The sequence below is a fragment of the Enhydra lutris genome, unplaced genomic scaffold, assembly GCF_002288905.1.
Source record: "Enhydra lutris kenyoni isolate GAN:26980312 unplaced genomic scaffold, ASM228890v2 scaffoldscaffold9, whole genome shotgun sequence".
NCBI lineage: Eukaryota > Metazoa > Chordata > Mammalia > Carnivora > Mustelidae > Enhydra > Enhydra lutris.
This window is the reverse complement of record NW_019154093.1, coordinates 20,477,556-20,500,430: the sequence shown is the minus strand read 5'-3', so window position 1 is coordinate 20,500,430 and position 22,875 is coordinate 20,477,556. Positions and strand designations below refer to the sequence as shown.

General features: G+C 36.4%; 1 protein-coding gene across 1 annotated transcript; it reads right to left on the bottom strand.

Moving 5' to 3' along the window:
- Positions 1-20,913: 20,913 nt before the first annotated feature.
- Positions 20,914-21,254, bottom strand: LOC111142783. The gene has a single exon (XM_022496078.1). The coding sequence runs from the start codon at positions 21,250-21,252 to the stop codon at positions 20,944-20,946; it is 309 nt and encodes a 102-aa protein (XP_022351786.1). The 5' UTR covers positions 21,253-21,254; the 3' UTR covers positions 20,914-20,943.
- Positions 21,255-22,875: the final 1,621 nt, after the last annotated feature.

The following is a 22,875-nucleotide window of genomic DNA, read 5'->3' as shown; positions in this document are numbered from 1 at the left end:
CAAAAAGAACAACAAAAACAAAAAGAGAACAGAGCCTCAGGAACCTGTGGGACTGTAACAAAAGACAGTCATTAGGCATCTGCTTTCAGATCAGGTCATGATCCCAGAGTCCTGGGAGGGAGGCCCATGTGAGGCTCCCTGCTCAGCATGAATAAATAAATAAATAAATAAATAAATAAATAAATAAATAAAATCTTAAAAAAAACACACACACAAAACAAAACAAACAAACAAACAAAAACTTCCTTTCCAGTGGCTGGTGTGAGAAATTGCTCAGGACTTCAAAACAGATCTGTGCTTCCAGTGCAGCTTTTGGTGCTTTGCAGGAGGCAAGTGAGGCTTATCTGATGGACCTTTTTGAAGACACCAACATGTATGCTATCCATGCCAAATGTGTAACAATTATGCCAAAAGACATCCAGCTGGCATGCCACATGGAGAACATTTTTAAGAATCTGCTATGAGGGGCGCGTGGGTGGCTCAGTGGGTTAAGCCTCTGCCTTTGGCTCAGGTCATGATCTCAGGGTCCTGGGATTGAGTCCCGCATCGGGCTCTCTGCTCGGCAGGGAGCCTGCTTCCTCCGCTCTCTCTGCCTGCCTCTCTGCCTGCTTCTGATCTCTCTGTCAAATAAATAAATAAAATCTTTAAAAAAAAAAAAAAAAAAAAAAAGAATCTGCTATGATGGAAAACATTTCATTCTTAAAAAACACCAAAAACTCTCTTCTTGTTATTGGTAGTTCTGAATGTTAGTTTTTTTTTTTTCTTTTCGCATAAGGTCAAAAGTTACCTAAAGTATATGATTGCAAGTGGAAAAAATAGAAGACAGAAATCAGGTAGTGGCAGTTTTTCCATTTTCATTTGTGTGTGAATTTTTAGTATAAATGTGGGAATATAAAGCCTTAATGCAAGTCAAAGCATTTCAATGAACAAATTTCAACAGTTCAACTTTATAACAATTATAAGTAAACTTGTTAAATTTTTAAAAAGTAATTAGTGATAGATAAATAAATAAATAAATATATAAAGAGTGACTGCTTTAATAATATCAAATAAAGTGCACTTCAGAGCAAAAAAAGTAACCAGAAACAGAGAAATATATTATATAATGATTAACCCACTAAGAAGACATAGCAATCCTAAATATATATGCACCAAACAATGGGGCTGCAAAACATGTAAAGTAAAAACTGGTAGAACTGAAAAGATAAATTGACAAATTTACAACTATAGTTGGAGACTTAAACACCCATCTGTCAACAAATGATAGGGTGGATAACAGATATAAATATAAAAGCTAAAGCCATCAGAAGAAAAAAATAAGAGAATATCTTCATGGTCATGAATTAAGAATATCTTCATGGTCATGACTTTGCATGTCTGCAAAGTTTTTGCAGACAGGACCCAGAAAACCATAACAGAAAATACTGATAAAAATGGGCTTCATCAAAATTTAAAACATTTGCTTATTGTATGGATATGCATGTTTTATTTATTCATTTATCAGTTAAGGGACATTTGAGTTGTATCCACTTTGTTGGATATTATGAATAATGCTGTTATGAATATTTGTGTGCAAGTTTTATGGAATATGTTTTTATTTTTCTTTGATATACACACTGAGTAGAATTCTGGGCCATATGGTAATTCTTTGTTTAACAATTTGAGGAATCGCCACATTGTTTTCTGAAGTAGCTCTACTGTTTAACATGCATACTGATATGAGGATTTCAATTTCTCCACATACAGGGGAACCTGGGTGGCTGAGTTGGTTAAGTATCTGACTTCAACTCAGGTCATGATCCCAGGGTCCAGGGTCAAGCCTTGCACTGGGCTCCTTGTTCAACAGGGAGCCTACTTCCCTCACCCTCTGCTCCCCCCGTTTGTGCTCTCTTGCTCTTTCTGTCAAAAAAGTAAATAAAATCTTTTTAAAAAAATTTCTGGGGTGCCTGGATGGCTCAGTGGGTCATGATCCCAGGGTCCTGGAATCGGGCCTCACATCGGGCTCTCTGCTCAGCAGGGAGCCTGCTTCCTCCTCTCTCTCTCTCTCTGCCTGCCTCTCTGTCTACCTGTGATCTCTATCTGTCAAATAAATAAATAAATAAATTTCTCCACATCCTTGTCAACACTTATTATAGTTTCAAAATTTTTTTGTAAGACTTTATTTGAAAGAGAGATTGAGAGAAGGGAGCAGAGGAAGAGGGAGAGAGAGATCTCAAGCAGACTCTATTGAGTGCAGAGCTCTATGCCAGGCTCAATCTCATGACCCTGAGATTATGACCTGAGCTGAAATCAAGAGTCAAATGCTGAACCAGCTGAGTCATCCAGGTGACTCTATCATAGTCTTTTAGATCACAGCCATCCTACTGGATGTGAAGTTCGGTATCTCCTTTGGGCTTGATTTGTGAATAATATTGATCACCTTTTATATGCTTATTAACCACTAGTATATCTCCTTTATACAAGTATCTATTAAAACTGTTATGTCTCTTTTTAAATCAGGTCATTTGTATTTTTAAAAAATTTTAGTAATGATTTTTTTAATTCCAGTATAATCGACATACAGTGTTATATTCATTTCAGGTGTACAATATAGTGATTCAACAATTTTATACATTACTCATTGCTCATCATATAACTGTTCTTTTAATCCACTTCACCTATTTCACCCATCCTACCACCCACTTCCTCTTCTGGCAATGACCTGTTTGTTCCTTGTATCTGAGTCTGGTTTTTTTGTTTGTTTGTCTGTTTTTCTCTTTTTTCCTTTCTTCATTTGTTTTGTTTCTTCATTTCCACACAGGAGTGAAATTATATGGTGTTTGTCTTTCTCTGTCTGACTTATTTCACTTAGCATACCCTCTAGTTCCACCCTTGTTGTTGTAATCAAAAGATTTCATTCTTTTTGTGGCTGAGTAAAATTTCATAGTATGTATATACCACATCTTCTTTATCCATTCATCTATCATTGGACACTTGGGCTGCTTCCACATCTTGGCTATTGTAAATAATGCTGCAATAAACATAGTGATACATATATCTTTTTAAATTAGTGTTTTGCGTTTTGGGGGTGGTAAATACGTGGTATCTGAATTACCAGATCATATGGCAATTCAATTTTTAATTTTTTGAGGAACTTTGTACTGTGTTCTTCAGTGGCTGCCTCAAATTGTATTCCCACCCACAGTACATGAGGGTTCCAAAAGCTGTAGTAATCAAAACAGCATGGTACTGGAACAAAAACAGACACATAGATTAATGGAACAGAATAGAGTCCAGAAATAAACTCATGCTTTTATGGTCATTTAATCTATGACAAAGGAAGCAAGGATATACAATGGGGAAAATGTTGTTTCTTCAACAAAAGTTATTGGGAAAACAGGACAGCTACATACAAAAGAATGAAACAGGACCACTTTCTTACATCATTCACAAAAATAAACTAAAAATGAATTAAAAACGTAAATGTGAAACCTGAAACAATAAAATTCCTAGTAGAAAACACAAGCAGTAATTTCTTTGATGTTGACTATAGGAACATTTTTCTAGATACGTCTCTTCTGGCAAGGGAAACAAAAACAAAATTAAGCTTTTGTATTTATTAAAATAAAACTATTGGGACTGTACCAAAATAAAAAGCTTCTGCACAGTGAAGGATACCACTAAAAAACAAAAAAGCAAACTATTGAATGGGAGGAGATATTTACAAGTGATATATCAGATAAGGGTTAATATCCAAAATATATAAAGAACTTATATAGCTCAACACCAAAAACAAATAATCTGATTAAAAATGGGCAAAAAACCTGAATAGACATTTTTCCAAAGAAGACATCCACATGGCCAAGAAACACATGAAAAGATGCCCAACATCACTAATGATCAGAGAGATGAAAATTAATACCAAAATGAGATATCACTTTGCTTTTTTTCATTGATAAAATTGATATATTTTTTTTAATTTTATTTATTTATTTATTTATTTGAGAGAGAGAGAGAGAGCATGAGAGAGGAGAAGTTCAGAGGGAGAAGCAGACTTCATGGAGCTGGGAGCCCAATGTGGGACTCGATCCCAGGACTCCAGGATCGTGACCTGAGCCGAAGGCAGTTGCTTAACCAACTGAGCCCAAAATTGATTTTTTAACAGTCTAGACAATTGTCTCATAGAAGATTTCAAAATCTTTGTCTGATTGCTTCTTCAAAATTAGATTCAGGTTAAACATTCTTGACAAGGAAATTTCCTGTGTAGTATTGTGTGCTCCCTTTGTATCACATCAGGAAGTACCTAATGTCAATTAATTCCCTTGTGGTCTTGCTAAGTTTTATCACATGAAAAAGTGGTGCCCAAAAGATCTCTCCACTGTAGTAATTCCTTTGTCCTTCATGATTAAATAATCTTAAGGGTGATCCTTTTGGATCATGTAAATAGCCTATTATCCATCAAACTTTCATACAATTATTCTAACTATTGCACAGGTAACTACAAGATATGATTTTTTAAAAAAATTTTTATTTTTTTAATAAACATATAATGTATTATTAGCCCCAGGGGTACAGGTCTGTGAATCACCAGGTTTACACACTTTACAGCACTCACCATAGCACATACCCTCCCCAATGTCCATAACCCCACCACCCTCTCCCTACACCCCTCCCCCCAGCCCCCTCAGTTTGTTTTGTGACATTAAGCGTCTCTTTTGGTTTGTCTCCCTCCCGATCCCATCTTGTTTCATTTATTTTTTTCCTACCCCCCAACCCCACCCCATTGCATCTCCACTTCCTCATATCAGGGAGATCATATGATAGTTGTCTTTCTCTGATTGACTTATTTCGCTAAGCATAATACCCTCTAGTTCCATCCACATCGTCACAAATGGCAAGATTTTATTTCTTTTGATGTCTGCATAGTATTCCATTGTATATATATACTACTTCTTCTTTATCCATTCATCTGTTGATGGACATCTAGATTCTTTCCATAGTTTGGCTATTGTGGACATTGCTGCCATAAACATTCGGGTGCACGTGCCCCTTTGGATGACTACGTTTGTATCTTTAGGGTAAATACCCAGTAGAGCAATTGCTGGGTTGTAAGGTAGCTCTATTTTCAACTTTTTGAGGAACCTCCATGCTGTTTTCCAGAGTGGTTGCATCAGATTGCATTCCCACCAACAGTGTAGGAGGGTTCTCCTTTCTCTGCATCCTCGCCAGCATCTGTCATTTCCTGACTTGTTAATTTTAGCCGTTCTGGCTGGTGTGAGGTGGTATCTCACCGTGGTTTTGATTTGTATCAAATCAAATGCCTGATGCCCAATGATGTGGAGCACTTTTTCATGTGTCTGTTGACCATCTGGATGTCTTCTTTGCAGAAATGTCTGTTCATGTCCTCTGCCCATTTCTTGATTGGATTATTTGTTCTTTGGGTATTGAGTTTGCTAAGCTCTTTATAGATTTTGGATACTAGACCTTTATCTGATATGTCATTTGCAAATACCTTCTCCCATTCTGTCAGTTGTCTTTTGGTTTTGTTCACTGTTTCCTTTGCTGAAGATATGATTTTTTAAAAAATGTGATATGATTTTTTTAAAAAGGTCTTATTTATTTATTTATTTGACAGAGATCACAAGTAAGCGGAGAGGCAGGCAGAAAGAGAGAGGGGGGAAGCAGTTTCCCTGCCCAGCAGAGAGCCCAATGCAGGGATCCATCCCAGGACTCTGAGATCATGACCTGAGCTGAAGGCAGAGGCTTAACCCACAGAGCCACCCAGGTGCCCCTTAGATACGATTTAACTCTATTGTTCATTCTTTTTTTTTTTTTTTAATTCAATTAGCCAATGTATATCATTAGTTTTTTTTTATATAATTTTCAATGGTTCATTAGTTGAATCATATCACATGCCCTCTTTAATTCCCATCATCGTTCATTCTATTTTTCTTTTTCATTCAACACTTATTTACTGGGTGTCTACCATGTTCTAAGCACCATGCTAGGAATTGAAGATAGTTGACCAAAATAAACACATTTCCTCACTCTCATGGAGGGAAATAAATAAGGAAATAATCTCAGCATTCCAAGAAAGAGTTACATAAAATATCTAAAGAATAAGTCCTACTTCTAGATATCATCATCTTTGTTCAGAATAAAGGTCAATAGACACATGCCTAGGTTCTTTTGTTGTTTTTGCCTCTTTCTTCCTCTTTAAAAAGCTGACAGTTCATACACTTTAGAATTTATTTTTCAATGAAGTGTACAATTCAGTGATTTTTTTAGTATCTTTACAAAATTGGGCCAGTGTTCACCACTTTCTAGTTCAAGAATTTTTATCACCCCTAAAAGGAACTTTGTACCCATTAACAGTCATTCCCTATTTCTTCTCCAGTAGCCCCTTATAACACTTAATCTACTTTCTGTCTCTGCAGCTTATTCTGGACATTTCATTTAAATGGAATCATATGATAGGTAGTCTTTTGTGTCAGTCTTCTTTCACTTAGCATAATTTTCATCCGTGCTGTACCATCTATCAGTACTTCATTCCTTTTTATGCCTAAAAATATTCCATTGTATGGATTTTTCATATGTTGTTTATCCATTCCTCACTCCATATCAGATTATACAGCTCTTCCTAAGTTTTTAAATGGCTGCATAGTTTTCCATTGTGTAAATGTGTCACAGCTTATTCTTATCAGTCCCTGTGGCTGGATATTTAAAATATTTACAATATTCTTCTATTCAAAATAATGTTTATTTGTGATGCTATTACAAATACACACAATAAAATATTTGTGTATGTATTTACAAACAATATTCTCTTATTACAATCTAATAAAACTAGAAATCAAGAATAAAAGTTTTTATTTTAAAATAAAATGGAATTTTATTTTTAAATAAAAATATGGAATCATTTGCATGTGAGAGGTTGTATAATTCCCTCGTCAAAACATCTGACCTGATGCTTTTTTGAGAGATATCTCTTTGATAATTTTGTTTCTTCTATACAAATTGGTCTTTTATATTTAAATGTATTTGCATAGAGTTGTGCAAAGTAGTCTCTCATAATCTGTTTTGATATTCTGTATATCAGTATTTATTTCCCATTTGTTATTTCTTGTTTTGTGTATGAGTGCTTTCTCCCACTTTATCAGATAAGCTATTTTATTGACTTTCTCCAAAGAAATAGAAATTTTAATTTCTTTATTAGTTATGTCATTTCTCTGTGTTCTACCTCAATAGCATCTGCTTTTTATTTATTATGCCTTTCCTATACTCTTATTTGATCTATTTTCCTTTACTAGCTACTTGAATTGAAAAATTCTAATTGAAAAATTAATTCATATTTTTATTTATATAAGAGTCTAATCCTATAGGTTTTTGTCTGATCACTACTTTAGTTGTGTCACTTAGATTCTGATATCTAGACATTATTATCTTTTTACAAATTCCAGAATTTTCATTTGTTTTTCCCTTTTTGGCCAAGAGTCATTTGCTAGAGAGTTTTTAAATTTGTAGTTGGAAGAAACTTTTTAAAAAATTTTCACTCTTGGGAGCACCTGGGTGGCTGAGTCAGTTAAGTATCTGACTCCTGATTTCAGGTCACATCTTGATCTCAGGGTCATGAATTCAAGTCCCACATGAAGCTTGAACACTGGGTGGGGAGGCTACTATAAATAAATAAATAAATATATTTTTACTCATAAAATAAAAATAAAAGGGGCACCTGGCTGGTTCAGTTGTTAAAGCAGGTGACTCTTGCAACTCTTGATCTCAGGGATATGAGTTCAAGCCCCTTGTTGGGCATGGAGATTAGTTAAAAATAAATAAATAAATAAAAACTTTTATTTTTGATTTCTAGTTTTCTTAGATTGTAATAAGAGAATGTTGTTTGTAATATATCTACTTGTGGTATTTGCTTAGTTTTTTTTGACTCACTATGTGACTTATTTCACAAATGCTTCATGTGCACTAGAGAAGTAGGTATATTTCCTATTACCAGAATGTAAAGTATGATATATGCATTAAAGCTACCATATCTGTTACATTTGTTTAGAACTTTTTTATTTTTACGTTTTGTTAAAATTGATGTGTTAGATTTAGAATAACATAGATTCATACAATTAGTGAGTTTTTATTTCTCCTATACCTTTTTTTTTTTTTTGAATAAGCTTGTTTGTATTTACCTGGTATATCTCTGCCTATCCCTTTTTTTTTTTTTTAAAGATTTTATTTATTTATTTGACAGAGGGAGAGAGATCACAAGTAGGCAGAGCAGCAGGCAGAGAGAGAGAGGAGGAAGCAGGCTCCCTGCTGACCAGAGAGTCCGATGCGAGGTGATCCCAGGACCCTGAGATCATGACCTGGGCTGAAGGCAGAGGCATAACCCACTGAGTCATCCAGGCGCCCCTGCCTATCCCTTTTTTTTAAGGCTCTGTGGTTTATTTAATTTTAGGTATGTCTCTTAAGTAAAGCATAGGTTAACTTTTGTTTTGTCCTGAAATATGAATATCTTTTTCTTTTAATGGTGAAACAAGTCCTTATTTATGTATTTATTTATAAATATTTTCTTTTTCTTATGTAATCTCTATACTCAATGTGGGGCTCAAATTCACAACACAGACATCGAGTCACATGCTCTACCAATTAAGCCAGCCAGGTGCTTCAAAACAAACCCATTTATATTTTCTGATATGATCTATGTATTTGATCTCAACTGAAATAATACGAAGTGTATTTCTTAACCACAGACAGTGGAAATAGCCCATGGATCAAAAATGAAGTCATAAGGGAAGTTAGAAATATTTTTAAGGGCGCCTGGATAGCTCAGTTTGTTAAGCAACTGCCTTCAGCTCAGGTCATTATCCCAGAGTCCTGGGATCAGCCTCATATCCCACTCCCTGCTCAGTTGGAAGCCTGCTTCTCCCTCTCCCTCTGCCACTCCCCCTGCTTGTGTTCTCCTGCTCTCTCTCTGTCAAATAAATAAATAAAATCTTTAAAGAATATATTTTTAATTGACTGAAAATGAAAATGTAACATCAGAATTTGTGAGACACAGGGAAATTTAAAAAAATGTTTCTTTTAGAAAACAAGAAATGTCTTGAATCATTAAGTTCTAAACTTTCACTTTGAGAAAAAAGAGCAAGTAAAACTGAAAGCAAGGAGCCAGAGGGAAAAAATAAAGGTAAGAACAGATATCAGTGAAATTGAGAACAGAGACACAATAAAGAAAATCAGTGAAGCCAAAAATAAGATGGACAAATTCCTTGAAAGACACAAACTACTGAAGTTTACTAAATGAAATAGATTGCCTGAATAGCCCTATATCTACTTTAAAATTTGAATTTATACATAAAAACTTTGCCATGAAGAAGACTCCAGTTCCAGAGGACTTCGTTGATTAATTCCACCATTTAAGGAAGTTATAATATCAATTCTATATAAAGTGGTTTTGAAAAAAGAAAAGAGAGCCCTTCCCAACTCATGAGGTCAGCATTACTCTAGTATCAAAGCCAGAAAAAGATGTGTCTTAGTCCATTTGGACTGCTTTAATAAAATACCACAGACTGGGTGACTTATAAACAACAGAAATTTATTTCTCATAGTTCCAGAGGCTGAGAAGTCCAATATCAAGTCTCTGCCAGTATCACTGTCTGATGGAGGCCTGCTTTCTGATTCATAGGTGGACCAGGAAGCTCTGTGGGGCCTCTTTTAATACAGCATTAATCCCATTCATGAAGTTTCCACCCTCACGACCTAAGTGGTTCCCACAATCTCCCAATAGCATCACATGGAGCATTGTATCTCAACATATGAATTTTGAGAGACACACATCTATCTATAGCAAGATGTTAATAGAAAAGAAAGCTATAAATCAATACCACTCATGAACATACTCATAAAAAGCTTTAACAAAATATCAGTATATCAAATCCAGTAATATGTAGGAAGTATAATACATCAAAACTAAGTGAGGTTTCTCTTAGAAACGCAAGGATAATTCAATATTAGAAAATCAATGTAATTCACCCTCTTAAGCAGCAAAAATACAACAACAAAAACAATAACAACAACAACAAATAATCACCTCAATAAAAGTGGACAAGATTTATCAAATTCTATAACCATTTATGATTTTAAAATAAAAAGTATAAATATACTAGGAATAGAAGGAAACTTCCCTAACCTAATAAAGGCCATTTATGAAAAATCTAGGGCTAATATCATGGTGAAAGATCAAGTGCATTCTTCTTAAGATCAGAAAAAAGGCAAGGATGTCTACTCTCATCACGTCTATTAAACATTGTATTGGAGGTGATAGTGCAGTAAGGCAAGAAAAAGAAATAAAAGGCATACAAATTGGAAAGAAAAAAATAAAACTCTTTGCCAATAGTCAATATGACTATCCATGAAACTCTACCAAAAAAAAAAAAAAAAAAAAACCTAGAAGAATTGGTAAGTTAAGCAAGGTTGGAGGATAGAAGGTCAGTATATAAAAATCACTGTGTTTCTCCCTATGCACCAGTAATTGCACCACTGGGTATTTGTCCAAAGAATACAAAAGCACTAATTAAAAAAGTTACATGCATCCATATGTTTATAGCAGCATTATTTACAATAGCCAAATTATAAAAGAAGCCCAAGTATCCATCAATAGAGGAGTGGATAAAGAAGATGTTGTCTAATAGACAATGGAATGTTATTCAGCCATAAAAAAGAATGAAATCTTGCCATTTGCTACAACATGAACAGGGCTAGAGAGTATAATGCTAAGTTAAATAAGCCAATCAGAGAAAGACAAATACCATAAGACTTCACTCATATGTGGACTTTAAGAAACAAAACAAATGAGTAAAGGAAAAAAAGAAAGGAGAAAGACAAACCAAGAAACAGACTTAACTATAGAGAATAAACTCATGGTTACCACAGGGGAGGAAGGTGGAGTGTGGGTGAAATAGCTGATGTGGATTAAGGGGTGCACTTGTCATCATGAGCACTGGGTGATGTATGGAATTGTTGAATCACTGTATTGTATACCTGAAACTAATAATAACACTGTATGCTAACTATACTGAAATTTAGAAAGTCACTACATTTCTGCATGCTAGCAATAAACAACTGCAAATTGAAATGAAGTATGAATGAAATGAGATGAAATGAAATGAAAATAGCTTAAAACTGTGAAATGTTTAGAATCGAGTTGACAAATTTTATGCAATATCTGTATAGAAAGTGGCAAAATATTAATGAAAGAAATCTAAACCTGAATAAGCAGAGAGTTATTCATGGTTAAAAGACTAAAAATTATTGACATGTCAGTTCTCCCCAAACTGATTCATAGATTCAACATAATTCCAATCATTTTTTGAGAATTTGACATATTAATTCTAAATCTAATTCTAAAATTTGAAAATGTATACAGAAATCAAAGGATCTGGAATATCAAAATTAAATTCGAACAAATACAGTTGGATTGGTTTCAAGGTTACTTGGTTTCAAGACACATTTGCATAATGACAGACATATAGATCAATGGTATAGAATAGAAATTCATAATTAGACTACATATATATGGAAAAATATATACATATATACATACATATATGTATATATATGTGGAAAATATATACGTATATATAATATATATGTGGAAAATATATACGTATATATATGTATATATTATATATACGTATATATTTTCCACATATATATACGTGGAAAAGTCGACCAAGATGTCAAGATAATTCAATGGTTAAGGATCGTGTTTTCAGTAAGTGATCCTAGAACAACTGGATATACATATACAATGTAAAAAAGCCTCAACCCTTACCCCACACCATATATATATATTTGAAATAGATCACATACCTAAATGTACATTATAAAGCTATGAAGCTTCTAGGAGAAAAACTTTTTTTTCCTGGTTTAGGCAAAGATTCCTTGGATCACACAAAGCATGAACAGGAGAATTTAAAAACTGATAAATTGTACTTCGTTAAATTAAAAACTTCTCTTCAAAAGACAAGATTAGATGAAAAAACAAGCCACAGACTGAGAGACAATATTTACAAGCACATACTGATAAAGGTCTTGTATCCAGAATATATAAAGGACTTTCAAAACTCAGTAAGAAAATAAACAAATGAAAAACAATAAAAATAGAGCAAATATTTGTACAGACACTTAGTTTAACTTTTCTTTGAGCATACTACTGGGAAGGGGTGGGGGTTCTAGCTTTACAAAGGGGCTTTCTGGGGGCACCTGGGTGTCTCAGTGGGTTAAGCCTCTGCCTTCCGCTCTGGTCAGGATCTCAGGGTCCTGGAATCGAGTCCGCGTCCGGGTTTCCGCTCAGCGGGGAGCCTGCTTCCCCATCTCTCTCTGCCTGCCTCTCTGCCTAATTGTGATCTCTGTCAAAAAAATAAATAAAATCTTAAAAAACAAAAAAAAAAAAAACAAAAACAAAACCCAGAGGGGCTTTCTTTCAAACTTCCTACTTCATGATGGCCCTAGCCATTGTCTTTTAGTGTCTCTTTAAAACCAAAACTTTAGGTTACCAGGTGTTGTGGATTGAATTGTGTCTTCCCCCAAAGACACTGAAGTCCTAACCTCCAATACTTGTGAGTATAATCTTATTTGAATACTTGTGAGTATAATCTTCTTTGGATAATCAATGTAAGATGAGGTTTTTAGGGTGGTCCCTAATTCATTATGACTAGTGTTTTATAAATAGGGGGAAATTGGGTGCACAGAGAGGAAATACAATGCCAAGGAGACCTAGGAAGAACACCATCTACAAGCAAAGAAATGTCTGAGGCTACCTGAATCAAGGAGAAAAGAATGGAATAGATTTATTCCTCAGCCCTCAGAAGGAACCGATGTAATTTCAGACTTCTACCCTTTAGAAATTGAGACAATATATTTCTGTTGTTTTAGCCACCCAGTTTGTGGTACTTGTTATGGTAGCCCCAGGAAACTAACACATTACAGACCAGTTGATTCCCCTAGAGCAGCTGGCATCAGGACTCACTTTCTCTCATTTTTTTTCTCTTTAGATTTCCCTTACTTTCTTACCAGTGAACTTCACATGCCAAAATATGTTTTAAAAAAATATTTTATCTGACAATTTATTTGTTTTGTTAGGGGATTTTTTAAAAGATTTTATTTATTTATTTGGCAGACAGAGATCACAAGTAGACAGAGAGGCAGGCAGAGAGAGAGAGAGGAGGAAGCAGGCTCCCTGCTAAGCAGAGAGCCTGATGCGGGGCTCGATTCCAGGACCCTGGGATCATGACCTGAGCCAAAGGCAGAGGCTTTAACCCACTGAGCCACCCAGGCGCCCCGGGGATTTAAAAAAAAAAAAATTTATTTATTTATTTGACAGAGAGAGAGATCACAAGTAGGCAGAGAGGCAAGCAGAGAGAGGGGGGAAGCAGGCTCCCTGCTGAGCAGAGAGCCCAATGCAAGTCTAGATTCTAGGACCCTGAGACAATGACCTGAGCCAAAAGCAGAGGCTTAACCCACTGAGCCCCCCAGTCGACCCAAGGATTTTTTTTTTAAGATTTTATTTATTTATTTGACAGACAGAGATCCCAAGCAGACAGAGAGGCAGGCAGAGAAAGAGAGAGAGGGAAGCAGGCTCCCTGCTGAGCAGAGAGCCTGATGCAGGGCTCCATCCCAGGACGCTGGGATCATGACCTGAGCCGAAGGCAGAGGCTTTAACCCACTGAGCCACCCAGGCGCCCCGGATTTTTTTTTTTTTTTTTTTTTTTTAGAAAATCTAGTCTTCATTTTGTTGGAAGTGAAAGTCCAACTCAACACACACAAAACAGATAATCATGTCAAAAAAAATGGACAGAAGACGTGAACAGACACTTCTCCAAAGAAGACATACAAATGGGTAACAGATACATGAAAAAATGCTCATCATCATTAGCCATCAGGGAGATTCAAATCAAAACTACATTGAGATACCACCTTACACAAGTTAGAATGGCCAAAATTAGCAAGACAGCAAGCAAGTGTTGGAGAGGATGTGGAGAAAGGGGAATGCTCTTACACTGTTGGTGGGAATGCAATTTTGGTGTAGCCACTTTGAAAAACAGTGTGGAGATTCCTCAAAAAATTAAAAATAGACTACCCCATGACCCGGCAATTGCACTACTGGGTATTTACCCCAAAGATACAGATGTAGTGAAAAGAAGGGCCAGCTGTATCCCAATGTTCATAGTAGCAATGGCCACAGTTGCCAAACTGTGGAAAGAGCCAAGATGCCCTTCAACAGATGAATGGATAAAGATATGGTCCATATGTATAATGGAATATTATGCCTCCATCAGAAAGGATGAATACTCAACTTTTGTATCAACACAGATGGGACTGGAGGAGATTAGGCTGAGTGAAGTAAGTCAAGCAGAGAGGGTCATGTATCATATGGTTTCACTTACTTCTGGACCATAAGGAATAACATGGAGGATGTTAGGAGATGGAAAGGAAAAGTGAATTGGGGGAAATCGGAGGGGAGATGAAGCATGAGAGACTGTGGACTCTGAGAAACAAACCGAGGGTTTTGGAGGGGAGGAGAGTGGGGGGGTTGGGTGAGCCTGGTGGTGGGTATTAAGGAGGGCACGTACTGCATGGAGCACTGGGTGTGGTGCATAAACAATGAATCTTAGAACACTGAAAAAAAATTAAATTAAATTAAAAAAAAAAAAAAGAAAGTCTGCCTGACTCATCTAGAGTAACTTTCTGAAAATGGAGTTTGCTTTCTTTCAGGTACTTATTATTTTCCAAATCCAATTTATTATTTCTTTTGTGTCTTCATTATGCCTAATATCCTATTATATTCTGTATATGGTATTTTGTTTCCCTTATGAAACTGCCATATGCTATGTGTACATAGCATACAGAAAAATACCTCACATATAATAGGTATTTAGTAAGTGGTTATTAAACGGAATGTACTTGTATATTATACAAGTACATATGTGTATATAGCTGCTTGGAGCAATGACTTTTAGCCTTAACTCAAAGTTTTTATTTTTAATCCACAAATACTTGGCATTACTCAAGGCTATGTTCACCTAAGAGGGATTTTCTTTTTCTTCTGATTAATATAACTAAATAGTACTTCTCAGGAAACATGTTGGTTTATGTCAAAACAAGTTTCTTATATTCGACCACAAAATGACTTATTAAAAAATATTATTCTTAATTGTTATAGTGTTGTAATGTAAATATAATTATACCCATTTTACAAATGTGGAAATGATCAGAAAGGGTAAGTGCCTGTTCCAAGGTGAGATACATATAATGTATCAGAGTTGGAAATAAAGTTTATTTGACTCTAAAACCATTCACTCACTAGCCTATACTGATTCCTTATTATGGATCCCATTATGTAAGGATTATGAAACTCCTAGGTATTTTTCTATTCCCATTTGAATCAGAGTATCACAGTCACTTATTCCAAAATAATGAAAGATACCTTTCAAAATACCTACTTATTTATGCTTTTAATAATATATTTCATGTTCTTGCTGTTACTTTCTATTGTTCACCTGATGTATTTGCTAGATATAGACACCCTCCGAGAAAACATGCTGGAAAAACAGTCAACTATTTTGAGGTTATTTTTCCTTTTTCTTCTCAGTAAGGGAAGTTTTCCACTATAGGATATTTAAATCCATATCATAAGTCTTCTAATAAGATTTTCCCTTATAAAACTGCTTTTTTGTGTGTGCAATCTGCACCACAAACCACCATGCTCTCACTTAGGCCTTGCTTTCCAGTTGTTATGTGTATGCCATATGTAAACTTTATTTACCCAAATAGTTTTTAAGTTCCTTAAGGTCAAGAGTGGATTTTCTGCTACTTTGTATTCTTCATAAAGATAATTGCCGCTTATTAAAGGCTTACTGAATACCAGGAGATTTATACACGTTTCATTTATTATTTACAATAACATGGCAAATTAGATATTATTACTTCCATTTTACAGATGTGGGAAGCCTCTGATATAATTAGTCCCAAGGTCTTAAATGTATTAAGTGACTATAATGATGAGTACTTAATATGTGGTTGTTGAATTGACTGATGTAGTAATTCTCCTGAAAGATCTTTCCATCTGGCTGTAATGAAGTTAAAGGAGACATGGGTTTGTATCATTATGCTATAAATTATTAGCTTGTGATTATGGTCAAGCTACTCAACATCACTAAATCTGAGTTTGCTGATTTGTAAAATGCAAGAATAAAGCCCAATCTATGAGAGTGGTTATGAATATTAAATTAAATAATACAGATACAAAATAATAAATGTTGATTTATTAATATGCTTGATTTTGTACCTTTTCTCTCTCCTGTAAACTGAATTAGTAGATGTATAAATTAAGAAGTTCAAAAAAGAAAAGACATTTATTAAAGTATCCCCTATTTTCCTTATAAATGTACAATTTAATAGCTTACTAAATGATGACAAAATTCAACACTTTTTGTATGCTAACATATTCATAACTCCATTAAATATCTTCAGAGAACCATCGCACATCGATTATTATCACACGTCCTAAGCAGGGAGCCACTTGTTTTTTAGGATGTTCATATCTCTTTTATAAATTTTTAGGATTTTATTCCCTACAATATTGGATAAGAAAGTCCCAATATTTTAATCTAATGAAGAGATTTAAATATTTTTTCTTAAGTTCTTTTCTCCAAATAAACAAGATTATGATGTGAGACAATTTTTCTCTTGGTTCACTTAATACCATTGTTGTTCTATAATTTGGATTCTGTCTGAATTTTATGTTTTGATCTAATTTCTCTTCAGTCTACTCTGTTGCTAAATAAAAAGAAATCTCACAAAGGCCATACAGAGTTCTTTTGTTTAAATTCTACATATTAAACTTAAAACAATGTTAGTTAAACAATGACATAAAATATTACTTTATTTTAGAAATGTCAAATTAATTTTACATTGATCCTAAATATAATCTGGGGGATTTTTGTAGAAGACAAAATGTGCTACTAAAAATTCTCATATCTTCATCCTAATAGCTCAAGAAGGACATTTTCCTTAGAAAGCACTAATCTTTAAAATTCTCTTACGTTGATAAGCCACAACATTTACTTGCTGATCTTAGGGGATGGTGCATGATATTTCAATAGGATCTGATGAACTAAAAGATAGCTGGGAGAACTTTTTTTGTGGAAATTTTAAAAATTAGAATATTAATAAGTTTGTGTTGTGTATTTTATAGACACAAGTCACATGTTTGAAGAACTGTGCATTTTAAATCTTCAAAACATAAGCCTTTCTTAAGAAATTGAAACCAGTTATCTTCAGCTGATGTTATTATGTGCAGTTCTCTTTTATGTTGCTACAGTAATGTTTTCTCTGTGACATCTGTGATGTCTTCAAGATGCAAAAAAATATATATCTCTTCTTTATGTGTCTTTTAATTTGCTTTCCCAGTAGGTACATTGTGTATTTAAACAACTATAAACAATGTATACCAGGCTCAGAGCCATTTTGATTACTCTCAAGCAAATTAGCCAGCATTCAGTGAATTCAGTGCTCTCTCCCATGTGGTCCTACTTGGGTTTCACATTAAACAGTCCTTCAGTCTAGTCCGGATGTCCAACAGTATCACTCTCCCTTTCAGAATGATGCTGAACTTGCTCTTTTGGGACAGAATATGTGTCTGTTGTATTTAAGTAAAACATAATATATATGTAATTTTTAAATATGACTGTAAATAATAAGTGGTTATATTCTAGCTATATGTTTTAAAAGCATTGAGCAAGTGAAGGGGTAGAAAACTTCACTGGAAACTGTTAAATTATCCATACCAAGAAAATAACTTGTTTATATTTCCCATGGTGGTACAATGAAAAAAAAATTTTTATCTTGTTTGCCCTGCTTTTGAATTCTTGGGAAATACCTTTTTACTGGTCTTGTTTGGTCTTTGTTTTTGGATTAGTGAGCAAATTGCCTATCATGTAATTGAAATTAAATTAACTTACAGTCATGACTATCTAAATCATTTTAAGTACCCATTCTTCCTCTTGTCACTATCACAATTCTATTTCTATTATTTCAAATTTGATTATATTAATTGTGGATGTTAAGTCACTTTCATAAACATTTGCCTCATGACAAGAATTTGAAACAACAACGTAGGTAGATCTAGGACCTGCATCAGTATTTTCCGTTCTCAGATTTTAATTTATATCCTTCCCTGGATCATTAATGAAAATGATTTCACTTATATCTAAAGAATTATCAGCTAACACTTCTATGGCAGATCATGATTTTACAACTTAAAATGGTAATATGAAGTGAATTGATAGTATTTGTTCAAAATATCTATTTGCTCAGTAGTGAACTTTAGTAAGAAATATCTAACTATGCACACATGTACATAAAAATGCCCATATAGGAGAGGACCACAAAGGATGACTTTGAATACCTGCCTGATAACAACTATATGCTTTTAGATAAACAGAAAACTCTGGTCTGTGTGCCGAGTACAAAATTTAACTGCAAAATAGTGACCATTTTAATTAAAATACACAATTTACCAGTAAGAATAATTTATTTTAAAAAGCCATTGCATTAGATTTGATATCATAGTGGTGTAATGATATTTTGTACCTTCATATTTTTCTGTATCAACATTTTAACTTTTTAATAGTTAAAACAATTGATCTTATCTTAATATGGCAAATTAAAATATATTATTTTCTGAAGACCAGAAATTTAAGATTTTTCCAGATCTTAATCCTGCACTAAGTCTTAGCATATGCCAAATATCAAATAGGTTTTAAGATTCCAGCAAATTTATATTCAAAACATAAATACACACTTGCTACAACCTAACATCCACACTTTTTCCACTTAAATTTATTTTAAAGAAAATACAGATTGAGTGTATTTTCACTTATAGGCCTATGATAAATTTAAATTAATGGGAACAACAATTTTTAGCATCAAAATATATGATTTTTAAAGTTGAAGTGATGTTTGTGAATAAAGAAACAGATGGCTGAGGAAACAGGAATAACGGAGAATTGGAAGCCTCTTTCTAGATGCTATTTTTGTCCATCACCTAAAATATGGAGGCGAAAAAAAAAGAAGAAGAAGAGGGAGCCAGCCAAAAATATAGGTGATTAAGTAGTGAAATGTTTTTTAAAAAGAGCTACTGTGTTTTAATTATATTTTACTTAGCAATGGAAAAAAGACTCTGGAACAATCACTCCTATATCTAATGATGATTATTATATATTATTATCTTGACAGTTAAAAATCATACCGGAATACACACTATTACTTATTTTTGAGTGTTGAGATGGGAAATACTATGCTATTCATCATCATCAAATGTTGCTTATTTTAATAATTTGATCCCACTTATTCTTCTAAAATATTGTTTTAAAATTTTCATCTTGAATCATCACTACAGTATAATAACTGATTTGCAAATTAGTTATTCTAGGACTTTCAAATGTTAACATTCAATCATATCTTTCCTAAGCTTTGCCATAAGAAGAAATGCATGTTCCTTTTAAAATGGCCTATATAGGTTTGGTCTGAAGTTTTTTGGATTAGCAGAATGTACATCAGAATGCTGTTGCATCATTGACAGTCACTTTTTAGTAAAAATATCTGAAGGAGAAAACTATGGAACAAGAACTAATTGGGCCCAAATGCCTTTTACAATAGTTCCAAAATGTAAGACAAGGAGATACTGTTACAATAGCTGTACACAGAATAGCCAAATTATAGAATAATTATTCTTAAAGATCAGTGAGTTATTTTTTACTTTAGGAAATCATGTTTCCAAGGCATAAATTTTAAACTCAGGGCAGACTTTATCAGCAACTTGTGTGCATTGTACATTTGGAAGAAAACAGGGGAGTAGACTGTATTTTAATATGGTTGTGATAATTTGGTTGCATTTCCAAAGTAAAAATTTAACACTCTAAGATGTCAGTTTTGCTCTATAGTGAACTATCACTATATATAATTAATCCCAAAAACTAAGGCATGTAACTAAAATAAAATTAGTCAGCATGATAATTGCTTTATATGGTCAAGGTAAGGACTTATTTTTTCCTAAGTAACCACTGTACTAATAAAATACAAAGAAGAGCAGAAGCTACACCTCCAAACATGTCGGTGATTTTTTTTAGCTTTTCACCTATCAATTCCAGAAACTGCCCCATTATTTTCATGTTAAAAGATAATTAATATAACTTTAATTATACCAATTAAATGTGTTTGAGGTCCAGGTAAATCATTTCTTCTTTCATAGTATTGGTTATATGTAGGATTTCTTCTTAGTACACAAAAGAAATGACGGGTAGTTTGGATAAGGATTGGTGGTTTTTTACTTCCTCCGCAAAAGAGCTGATATTTTTGGCCGACTGGTTTTTTTTGGGGGGGGGGGAGTGAGAGAAGAGAAAAAGGCTGTACATAGAATTATAGAATAGGCCTACACTAAAATTCTTCCTTGACCAATGAGGATGGGGGCTGGGAGAAAGAGAGGTGAGGTGGATTAATTGAAGTGTAATAATGTCAGTGTATTTTTTTTTTTTTTAATGTACAAACTCTTTCCCCGTCTCCTTCCCCCTCCTTGTATGTGCTGGTACTTCTGGACCGTTCAGAAGCCATTTTAGAACTCAGGAAGCAAAATATGTGCTTTTGCAGGTGCTGTGGTGACAAGGATAACCTTTGCTCACTTGCGGGGTGTGTTACCATGCTGTTATTTAATGTCTTTGAGAATTAAAGATAGTACAGAAAATTCCAAACCCACAGCCTAACACCTGAAATTTGTACAATGTTTCTGTAGCAGATGGCAAAACATTTCACTGGAACCTTAATTTACCGAGTCCATATCCAGATCTGAAGAGTTTTTATTCTTTGAGACACCGCTTGAAGATTCATACTCGATATTCGGATCTATTCCGGGTAAAAACAGAACAAGAAGACCCCTTCTAGGTGTTTTGCACGCCCGGGTCCCACCCAAAGTGCCGGCGGGCCTGCAATCTCTGTATTTCGCGCCGAGGGTCTTTCCGAAAGAAAGTGCATTTTCTGTCCAGGACGACTAGCAGTTTGGGGGCAGGGGGAGGCAACACCACAGGGCAAATTCCCGAATAGTCTAAGGGGCTGTGAAGCCTGAGGTGCGTTTGCCTCCTCGCAGCTGGACGCAAGGCTCGGAGCCCGGCTGTCCTCAGCTGTCACGGGGGGAGGAGAAGTGAGCGCTGGCATTGGCTTTGGGCGTGGAGTTGCTCCAGCCGCCGCGCCGCGTCCCGCCGCCAGCTCACCTCTGCCGGAGAGCTAGGCGTTCACCGGCCGGCTTGCCCCTGCTCACAGGTCGTCCTCCGGCCCCAGTCCTCAAGCTCAGGTCGCCGGAACCATCCAGTGGGATGGCCGCCGCCTCCTTAAGGACCGCTGCCTGAAGGCCAGGGCCCAGGGACCCTGGCCGCCTCGGTAGCCCGCAGCTCCCGGGGCGCTGTGGCAGCGGCCGGCAGGCGCCGGGGCCCGCTCCCCCTCCCCGCCCCCAGCTCCCGCCTCCTGCCCGCTGCGAGGTGCGCCCGCTCGCCCCAGCCGGCTGGCGCAGCAACGCACACACTCACTCCGAGGGCGCCTCCAAGGTTACCCGCGGGGTGGGGGCTGGGACAGGCTCCGGCCACTGGCCTTCTCCGTTGCTTTTCTATTGCAGCGGCCCTTCCGCCGCTCCTGGGCGACCGGGATCCAAACCCCGAAGCAGAAAAGGCTCCAAAGTCCGGGGAGGGAAGGCGAGCTGGGAGGCAGACAGGCGTCCAGGCGGGGGGCGGCCTTAGTTGGCTCTGGGTGCCCGGAGAGCCGGGTCAGGCGAGGTCGCGGCAAGAGGGGGCTGTGGCTCCGGCTGGCGCGCTCTGGGCCACGCAGCCTGGGCCGGGGGCAGCGCGCAGGGGCTGCAGGCAGCACCAAGGCGCCCGAGACGCCCCGGGCCCGATGGGGGGTAGAGACAAGCGGGCGGCCAAACCTGCCGAGGAAACTAACTAAATAAAAGGAGACTGTTATTTAAGGCGCGGAAATTTGAAATATTTGGACAGGAAGAGAAAAGAAAAGAAACCTTAGCGAGGGAGGGAAAAGAAAAAAAAAAAAACACACACACACACACACACACACACACAACGCGAACTAACGGTTTTGAAACTCCCCCACCCCCACGCCGGGCTTTTCTGCGCGCCCTGAGGGAGCTCTGGGCTCAGCTTCCTCACTGGGGAGCCGGAGCTGCCGTTGGCGTCTGGAGAGTTTCGAAGGGACAGAAAGGATGTCTTCGCAGCCCCTGCGTAAATGGCTTGGCTTAGGCTGACAATGGGCAAAGCTTTATTTCGGGTCTCAGGCTGCAAGATTGTCTCCTGCCTCTCTGAGTAGGTCCCTCCGTGGATCTGCCTTTTTTTTTTCTTCTTTTTTTGGGGGGGGAGGGCGGGGGGGGCTGCCGTGTAAAATTACAAGAGTCTCAAGATAGCAAGACCGGGACTTTCCCCCTCGGAATCTTTCGATGAAGGTAGCTCAGGGCAGTCAGGAAGGCCCTTTCTCGCTCCAGCACTGTGATCTTGCAGCGCTTCTGAAGGACTACTTCTACCTCCCCCCCGCCCCGCCCCGCCCCGGCAAAAGCCAAAAGCACCTTTTTGGGAACTGAGATTTCGAAACCAGTCCCGGGCTACGGATTCCACAATGTTTTTTCATCAACATGATCAGGAAAATTTATAAGAATACCAGTTGAATTGCTTTCCTGAGATGGAATTATTTTATCTATTAATCATTCACCCAGGGTAGTGTGTGTGGAGGAGCTCATCACCTCATTATGAGATATGTAATGTTTATCAGAAAACTACTGAT

What these genes read in the sequence shown, in the direction of transcription:
- LOC111142783 (XM_022496078.1), bottom strand. Translation starts at nt 21,252, where the DNA reads ATGCCAGCGCTCACTTCTCCTCCCCCCGTGACAGCTGAGGACAGCCGG.